Source organism: Rhinatrema bivittatum, chromosome 3 (assembly GCF_901001135.1).
Source record: "Rhinatrema bivittatum chromosome 3, aRhiBiv1.1, whole genome shotgun sequence".
Lineage (NCBI taxonomy): Eukaryota > Metazoa > Chordata > Amphibia > Gymnophiona > Rhinatrematidae > Rhinatrema > Rhinatrema bivittatum.
Genome location: NC_042617.1, coordinates 88,114,689 through 88,124,086, shown reverse-complemented (window position 1 = coordinate 88,124,086; position 9,398 = coordinate 88,114,689). Strand labels below are relative to the sequence as shown.

General features: G+C 41.5%; 1 protein-coding gene across 1 annotated transcript in view; it reads right to left on the bottom strand.

Moving 5' to 3' along the window:
• Window positions 1–5,508: 5,508 nt before the first annotated feature.
• Window positions 5,509–9,398, bottom strand: part of ACYP2 (acylphosphatase 2) — a 368,664-nt gene continuing 364,774 nt past the window's right edge. Inside the window, exon 4 of the mRNA XM_029593439.1 lies at window positions 5,509–5,802. Within this exon, the coding sequence (XP_029449299.1) occupies window positions 5,688–5,802 (115 nt within the window). The 3' untranslated portion in view covers window positions 5,509–5,687. The remainder of the gene's footprint in view (window positions 5,803–9,398) is intronic.

Below are 9,398 nucleotides of genomic sequence, written 5' to 3'. Positions count from 1 at the left end.
ATTATGGCATGCTGGGCATGCTCAGTGTGCCAGTCAAAAGTTCTAGAAACTTTGACAGAAAAATTTTCCGTGATAGGGCTCCGTCCAGTGACGTCACCCATATGTGAGGACTACATCCTGCTGTCCTGGGAGAACACCTGTTACAGGTAAGCAACTCTGCTTTATGTACAGAAATCCTTTTGAAAACTACCCCCTTGAGTGTAATTTTCAAAAGACTTCCGTGGGGGTTTGCGTGCACAATTGGCTTATATGCCTCAGTGCTCAGTAAGCAAATTTTCAGAAAGGTGGGAGGATGTGCGTATTGTCACTGCTGCGCAGAAAAGTATGCATATACTAAAAGTGCTTTGAGGACGGTGTTTGAAGTACACACTCATTTACATATTTTGAGCATGGAATATGTGTATAGATCATCAAACATGCATGTATGCATGCTTTTACTTCTGTGACTCAAGTTGTGGATATTAAATGACTTCTCTTGTCTGCAGTTTTTTGGGTGGGGTATCTGGAGCAAGTGCTGGAGGGTGTGGGTGAAATGGTGAAGGGCTCAGCAAACTGGTGCTTGGAGGTATGTGCACAAGTATTTTTATAAGCAAGATATATGCATGCATCACTTTATTAAATTCCTGCCAGAGCGCACAAACTGATGGTTATGGCATGCATGTTACCATTATTTATATGCAACATATAGGCATATACTTTTATAAAATAGGTGAATAAATCTGTGGATCCCTGAATTTAAAAATGTGCATGTACTGAAATGTATATGCGTATTGTAGGGGCACTGATACATGGTATTTATACCGTGTGGCTTCCACTGCACAGTTTATAAAATACAGGTGAACCTTAGGCATGCTTTCTTATTCATGTATGTGCTGAGTTATGCAAAGGACTGAAAATTACCCTCTTTGGGCTTCACTTTAAAAGCATCTTCATGTATAAAATGCATTTTAATGTTCATAAATGGGCTTTCAGAAAATTGCCCAAGAGGTTGCACAGGTAAAAGTACTTGTAGAAGCAACTCCATGTGTATTTTTATGCACACAGAAAGAGGTGTTTCAGGGGGGCAGAGTTGGGACAAGTTAGCATTTATATGCATACATTTGATTTTGGAAAGTATGTGCGCAAATCTACCTGCTAATGAGCAGGTGTATTTGTGTGCATGTATGCTGTGCTGCCTATTGTTCATACATGCTAATTTTCAAAACAGACTTATGCTTGTATCTGCTTTTAAAATCTGGGCTAAAGTCTGCATATACTTTCTAAATGCAGACCTTAGCCTTAACTGTGCTGTTATAAAATGACCCTCCCTGTGTATAAATATATTTTTGCATGCTGTAATTTCTCACATCTCCTTTATTAAAGTCTAGTTTTCGTTAGAAATCTCAAGGTAAGCAAAACACAAATATTTCTAGGTATGAATGCACCTGTATATATCGAAATATCAATGTAACTTTGCATCCTTGTAAAAACAGAGAGTGCTTTATACTGAATGCTCATGGGTTTGATTCCTGAGCCGAGTTTCTGTGCCTTGTGTCAGCTGAGGCTGAGAATGCTAGGGAAGCAGCGTTCATGCCTGCAGAGGAGGGAATCCACCTAATAGCCAGACATGGTATGTGTGAAAAAAGCTCTAGTCTAAGGCTCCAGCTGTCACTGAGATGGCTGGGAGAGATGAGAGCAGAACTGAAAATCGCAGAAATCATCCTATGTAGTTCCACAGCCTCAATAAAGACTGTTTCTGATTGAGCTGGAAATCCAAAGGAGAAGGAAGAGATTGAGCCCCCCCAAAAATATTAAATAAAATCTCAGCTGTAACAGACACCCTGGGAGCAAACAATCCAAAAACTAATAGAAAAGGCACAGACAGGGAAGGAAAAAAATCACTGAAAAAAAAAATCATACAGAAGTACAAATAAAGAAATATAAATAAATATAAGCTAAATATACCGTTTTCATCTGCTACATACCTTTTTAAATATTTTAGTTTGACAGGTTACTTCAGTGTTACATGTGAAAGTAGAATGGCTTTAGGCCACAGTGCAATCCAAGCCAGGCGCGTCTGACGTTGCTAGGCTACTGAGTTGCGAGTGTAGGCATACAATATAGTAGCCTAGCAACGTCAGACGCCCCCGGTTTGGATCGCAGTACAATGATGCCACAATCCGGGGAGGAATTTCAAGGTCTGGGGGGCGGGGGAATAGTAAGGAAAAGGTTGGGGTGGCTGGTGGAGGTGGGTCTGGAAACAATATCTTGACTTTTTAAACAAGGGAAGCAGGAGCAGGGGGTGGGGGAGGAGGGAATGCATGGCATTGGGGTCGTGGCCCTAGTATTTTTTTAATGCTAAAATCAGAGGTCTTTAGGGAGGCAGCAGCAAATTTTCGGCCCCGCAGGGCCTTTGGGGTTTGGATGGGAGGGAGAAAGGGAGAAGTTTGGGCCTGCCAGCCCATGATTTGTAGGTTAGGTTTTTGTTTTTTTTCCAGAAATGCTGCTTAACCGGATATATACATAGAAAATTAGAAATGACGGCAGAAAAGCACCTAAGGTCCATCCAGTCTGCCCAGCAAGCTTATTATAGTCTCCGCCACGTCATACTTTTCAGTTTCCCAGACCGTTAAAGCCAGGGCACTTGTTGGTTGCTGTTTGAGTTCAATTCCCTGTTACCTCTTGTCATTGAAGCACAGAGCACTGTTGGAGTTGCATAAAGAGTTTCAGGCTTTTTGGTTAAGGGTAGTTACAGCCGCATCAGCAAGTTACCCCTAATCTTAATTTTTTTCCCAGACCACAAAATTCAATGTCCTTGTTGTTTGCTATCTGAATCAAATTTCCCTTTTAATCTTTTCCTCTGCCGTTGAAGCAGAGAGTAAGGATGGAGTTGTAGCAATGGCATGAAGGCTAATTGGTTAAGGGTAGTAAACGCCACCTAGCAAGTTAAGGGTAGTAACGCCACTCAGCAAGTTATTCATTTTTTCAATTCCATCCTCTAGCCTTTAGGGATCCACAGTGTTTATCCCATGCGTCTTTGAAATCTTTCACCATTTTTGTTTTCACCACCTCCTCCAGAAGGGCATTCAAGGCATCCACCACCCTCTCTGTGAAGAAATATTTCCTGACATTGGTTCCGAGTCATCCTCCCTGGAGTTTCATTACGTGACCCGTAGTTCTATTGATTTCTTTCTAACGGATTGATTGTGCATCAATAAGACCTTTCAGGTATCTGAAGGTCTATATCATATCTCCCCTGCACATCTCCTCTAGGGTATACATATTCAGGTCCTTCAACCTCTCCTCGTAAGTCATTTGATGGAGACCCCCCACCATTTGTTGCCCTTCTCTAGACCGCCTCCATCCTGTCTCTGTCCCTTTTGAAATACGGTCTCCAGAACTGAACACAGTACCCCAGGTGAGGCCTCACCAAGGACCTGTACAAGGGGATTATCACCTACTTTTTTTTCTTTTTTACTACTAGTTATTCCTCTCTCATGCAGCCCAGCATTCTTCTGGCTTTAGCTATCGCCTTTTCACATTGCTGTTGTCTTCAGATCAATAAACACTATCATCCCAAGGTCCCTCTCTTGCTCCGTGCACAACAGCCCTTCACCCCCAATCACATACAGCTCTTTTGGATTACCGCACCCCAGATGCATGACTCTGCACTTCTTGGCATTGAATCCCAGCTGCCATAACTTCGACCACTGTTCAAGCTTCCTTAAATAACTCTCATTCTCTCTAGTCCTTCCGGAGTGTCCACTCTGTTGCAGATCTTAATATCATCCACAAATAGACAAACTTCACCTTCTATCCCTTCTGCAATGTCACTCACAAAGATATTGAACAGAACCAGTCCTAACACTGATCCTTGTGGCACTGCGCTTAACACTGCTCTCTCTTCTGGGTAGGTTCCATTTACCATCACATGCTGTTTTCTGTCTGTCAACCAGGTTGTAATCCACGCCACCACCTTGGCACTCACTTCCAAGCTTCTCATTTTATTCACCAGCGTCCTATGCAGACCATATCAAAAGCTTTGCTGAAATCCAAGTAGATCAGATCGAGTGCTCTTCCTTGATCCAATTCTTTAGTCACCCAATCAAAAAAATCAATCAGATTTGTCTGACAGGACCTTCCCCTACTGAATCCATGTTGCCTCGGGTCCAGCAATCCTCCAGACTGTAGATAGTTCACTATCCTATCCTTCAGCAGAGTCTCCATTAATTTTCCACCGCCGAGGTGAGGCTAACTGGCCTGTAGTTTCCAGCCTCCTCTCTGTTACCACTCTTGTGGAGCGGGACCACCTCTGCTCTTCTCCAATCACTCGGCACCAAACCTATTTCCAGGGATCTATGGAATAGGTCATGCAGTGGATCTGCCAGGCACATCTCTGAGCTTCTTCAGTATCCTGGGATGAACTTGAGTATATCCAGTTAAGTGTTAAGTTATGCTGCATAACTTTAGATCTGCTTGGAAGCAGGTCTAAAGTTATCCGGCTAACTTAGCCGGTTTTATTTGAAAATCGGTTAAGTTAGCTGAATATCTTTGTCATGCCTTAGAACACCCCCAGAACGCCCTTTATTTATACAGCTAAATTATAACTGGATAATGACTTATCCAGCTATAATTTAGCTGGATAACAGGCTAAAAATTCCATAACTTACCATTTAGATGGATAACTTTTAAGTTATCTACCTAAATGGCTTTTGAATATCGACCCCCATGTTTTTAGGAACTCCAGTGGTTCTTCATATTTTCTAAAGCGAAAGTTAATTTCACCCTTCTAATATAAGGAATGAAGTGTAAGCTTTGAAAAAAAACAATCAAAAAACAAACAAAAAAACCCCAACCATCAATTTCTTCAGGAAAGTTGGCTCAGAGACTCTAATCTCTAATTATGGTAAATATGACTCTCTTGCTATGATTGACCATTGTCTGATAAAAACAATATTAATTTATGTTGACCAGTACAGAATATTTTGATCCAAGGAACTCTGACTCTTCAGTGGGAAAGTCAAAACTAAATGAACTGAGTAATAGCAATGCACGAGCCTCCGTGTTTTCTGACAGTGCAGGGTACAGTCTGAATGCTAGATTATGGAGTACAGTAATTGTGGTATGAGAAGAACAAACATATATAATATTCAATATATATTTATTTAAAAACACTTATCTATAATAAATTAAATTTCATAGTGCAACATGTTTCACAAGTTAGGCATGCAGTGCCACTTCACACCAAATTCTACTCGCCCTGAGAAGCTCGTCCCCGGAGGCAGGCTTGGGGAGCGGCTTGCACTTACAAATATACTTTCGAACTTTAAAAAGTATGCATGTCTTTTTATCCTTAAGAAAAACAACTGCTCAAAATAGCAAGTGTAAAATGCATGCATGAAGTTTTCCTGAGACATTCAAAATGAAGCTACGCCAGTACATTCACTTTGAAAATTGGGGCAAAGTCCATGGATAAAAAGTACCTGCTATGTTTGCACCAATGTAGGCAGTTAGAAAATCAGCCCATAATGATAAATGCAATAATTCTCATATTTTATTTAAAGGGTATAAGAAATTTGAGGCCTTTTATTTAATTACACAGAAATCAAAATTTAGTCAAGCTGTGGAAGCTACTTAACAAGGCATTGGATGGTTAATTACTATGCAGCTGAAGCATTCTAACTTTGGGCCAATCCTCTTGTTTGTCGTCAGTATTTGGTGCCGAATCCTTTGAACTGAAGTTGAGAGATCTCCTTCTCATCGGAGAACTGGGTTTGATCAATGCGAGAACTAGGACTGCCAACGTTGCTCAGCCAGACCTTCCTGGAAAGAGAAAGAATCGGAGATGTGAAAGAATCTGGACTGGCTGAACCGGAAAAATGTCCTGTTTATATTAAAACTACACACAGTTCTGCCAGATCCCGAGTGTGACTGAGTAGAAGCAATATATTAATTGACTGTTTCCAAAAGGAAGTAAAACTATAGAAATATTCGATCTCTGGCTAAGAAAGCCACGTACTAGAGTGTGATAACTTCAGTAAGTTACTGCAGATTACCAGGAACCTTTGTTTTCAGTTAAATTTTTCCTTGGGAACAAAAACGGGACAAATCAGTGGAAAAAATGACATTTTTCTGGGTAAATATAATTGTTGTTCTTGTAATAATCACCAATTAAAGTCCTGGGAAAAATAAACCTAAAACCTTAAGCCTGGATTTTAAAAGGGCTACGCGCGTAAATTTCAGAGTTTATGCACATGGCCAGGGCCTTGTGCGCGCCGTCCGCATGTTACAACGGGCCTGGCCATGCACATAAACCCCGGTACACGCAGAAGTGCCGTCCGAGAGAAAAGGGGCGGCCTGTGGGATGTGGGCAGGGTGGGGAGGGGCAGAGGGCAGGCTGAGACAGCACCATTAACCACTGTCCCGGAGAAGCGCGAGATGACAGCCAGCTGGCGCAAGCAGATTACTTCTGCTCTGGAGGAGCAATAAATATTAAAATAAAAAAAGTAGAACTAGTTATGGTAGGTTTAGGGTGCGGGGAGTAGAGGGGAAGACGGAGGAAGGATAGAGTTAGGTGTAGGAAAGTTCCCACCCAGTCCGCTCCTTAATTGGAGCGGACTGGGAAGGAACTGGGGGAGGCCTGACTGCATTGCCGCGCATTGCTTTGTAAAATTCCCCCCCCCCGCACCCCCACTGCATGCACGAGCCATGGGCTGCCCGCACATGCACACGCGGATTTTAAAATCCACGCGCGCATGGCCATCGGATTTTATAACATGCATGCGTGTGTTATAAAATCGGCGCATCCATGTGCGTGCACCAGGAACCACATGCAGATGGACGTGCGTGCATTTCTTTTAAAATCGACCCCTAAGTTTTCTATAGGTGGCTTGCCAAAATTATTGCACAAAACTTGGCTAATATTGCACTATGTATTAAGCTAATGAGATGCAAAATTGCAAGTTATATTCATCACAAAAGTCTGTATTGTCAGGTCAAAAAAGATACAAAGTATTTTGCTTAAGCAGCATCCACACTACACCTGTCAAACACCACCCCCTCAGAACAAAAATAACTTCCAAGCCAACTGTAGACAAATGACTGTGGAGAGTTACTATAGGAAGGAGAGGAGGAGAAAGGGAAAGTGGCAGAAGAGAGAGAGAATGAATGAAGAGGAGGGAGATGAGAGGAAGAGAAGGCGCTCACCCTCACCAACCTAAATTGCTGGATGTGGAACTGGTATTACAGACACACCACACTATTACCTAGAACCTGAATTTGCAACATCTGAATCAGTGGCGAGGAAAATGACCTTTTGTACAAGGTCCTGGAATTATACTCGGTAATCCTTGGGCCATCAAGAGATCCATGATGGCCAAAGGATTGTGGTAGGAGCTCACCATAGCTGCCAGCAGTTTGGAGTCATGAGCACTGCAAGAAGAGGGCCAAAGCAGGACCAAAGGTATAAGGACCAAAAGCAGCTAGTCCATCCAACCAAAACAGGAGGAGTATGTGGAGGAAAAGCTGAAAGCCCTTGCAGTGATCAAGGGCCTGGGAAATCTGATTCTGCCCTGCCCACATGGCTCCCCTTGTGTGGTGCTTGCAGAAGTTTCTTCTTTCACAGAAGATACAACTGAATATTTGGGAGAGGCCAAAACTCTTCTACAGTCAGCGGCACCTCTAAGAAGGCATTTTAATGTATTATAAAATACCTACTCTTTTAGATTCAGAGGTTTGTTTTGTAATATTTAAGGTGCTTTTTTTTGTGTGGTTGCTCACAGTAGAATAAAGGCCATTACATTACAGAAACACTGCACAGGAAAATAAGGTAGATAACTGAGAAATTTGTTTTGCTAAATGTCTCTGTACTTTCTAAAGTTAATTAAAATATGACTTCCAGGTGGGGTATTTCATGTTTATTAATGAACTGAGATCTGTTACAGTGTACACCTAAGGGCAGTAACTGTATTGGAGCCAAAATATTTGGGACTCTAGAGGGCAAATGTGGGAAATATTTAGGCTCTGCCAAGTACAAGCAAATATTAGACTAAAAATATAAATGTTTGTCATGGCTTGAAAAAAAGTATTGTCTAAATGCACAGAAAGAGGAACCAATACAACTTCATCAAGGCAGTCACCGGCAGCAAATCTCACATACAAATATTTTCCTCCTGCTGACATAAATTGAAGTCCAAGTGCTGCTGCAGCTCCCATTACTTCACATGTGAGGAATTCTGACACATGGAAAACGTTTTCCTGCCCTGGAAAATATATTTAAGCTTAACTAACCAACTGTCTTCTTTTAGTCTTATCACCTAGAATCTGAAAAGAAAATTGTGTTTAAACATTGCCTAAAGATTTTCATGCAAAATTTCCTTTAAAAGCTCCGCACTGCTTTTCCTGCAGAGGATCACTGACTGCATTTGCCTTTTCATCTGCTTAGCCATACTCTAAGGCTACATAACCCTACACAAATACCACCATCTCTATTACCCTCAAATAAGAATCAAAGGTAGGCATCACCATAGGACACTAATCTGCTCAGATTTTTCGGCTATCCCTAATGAATATGTATGAGATAGATTTGAATACACACTGCTTAGGTTGTATGCAAATTTATCTCTATGAAGACTGGAGATTGCCAACCCCCAATAACAATATTTTTCCTTTTTACTCACAACTATACACCTTCTTTCATACTTATTTACTCACACTTCACACACTAAAAGTTGCACTGGATATACATTACAAATAGGTCTATAGGCTTTTAGAAGATATTACCGTGTCACAGCATACAGTATATCCATGGCATTATGCAGACACAGGACTCTACCAATATTGAATGACATGTGTAGTACTGCTAAATAGCACATCTCCATTTGCACCCATGGCAAATCCTCAATCAGTATGTGTTTCTGACACCATTTGCACTGGCTGGATAAAGAAACTGTGGAGGTTCAAGGATGGAATCCATTGAAAGCAGAAAAATGGTGAAATCAATTGGGTGGAGGGTGAGTACAGCAAGAGTATCTCAGAGATACTGATTCATTGGTCAGTGCTTTAGCTGAATCTTAGCAAGTAGGTATGACAATGTAATGAATGAAAGAGTTGTGCTTAGATGCCACCGGACGCTGTGTGAAGGAATGCGTATGTGCATGTGGTAGTTATGGAGTCTGCAATGGAACTCCTATCTTTTCCTTGGTTTCAGCTGTTGCAATATGGAAGGCTGTGTTTTGTGGGGCAGCTGAACCTCTTTTTGCCTTCTCTGAGCTAGAGTGCATTGGAAAATGCAGTTGTGAATTGACAGGGCATCCTATTATTAGCGAGGTAGAGTGGAGAAATTTCAGTGCAACAGCCATATATGTCTTATATGTCTTTTCTAAAGGCATTATTTCTCCTTGATATGTAATACAAGTGTT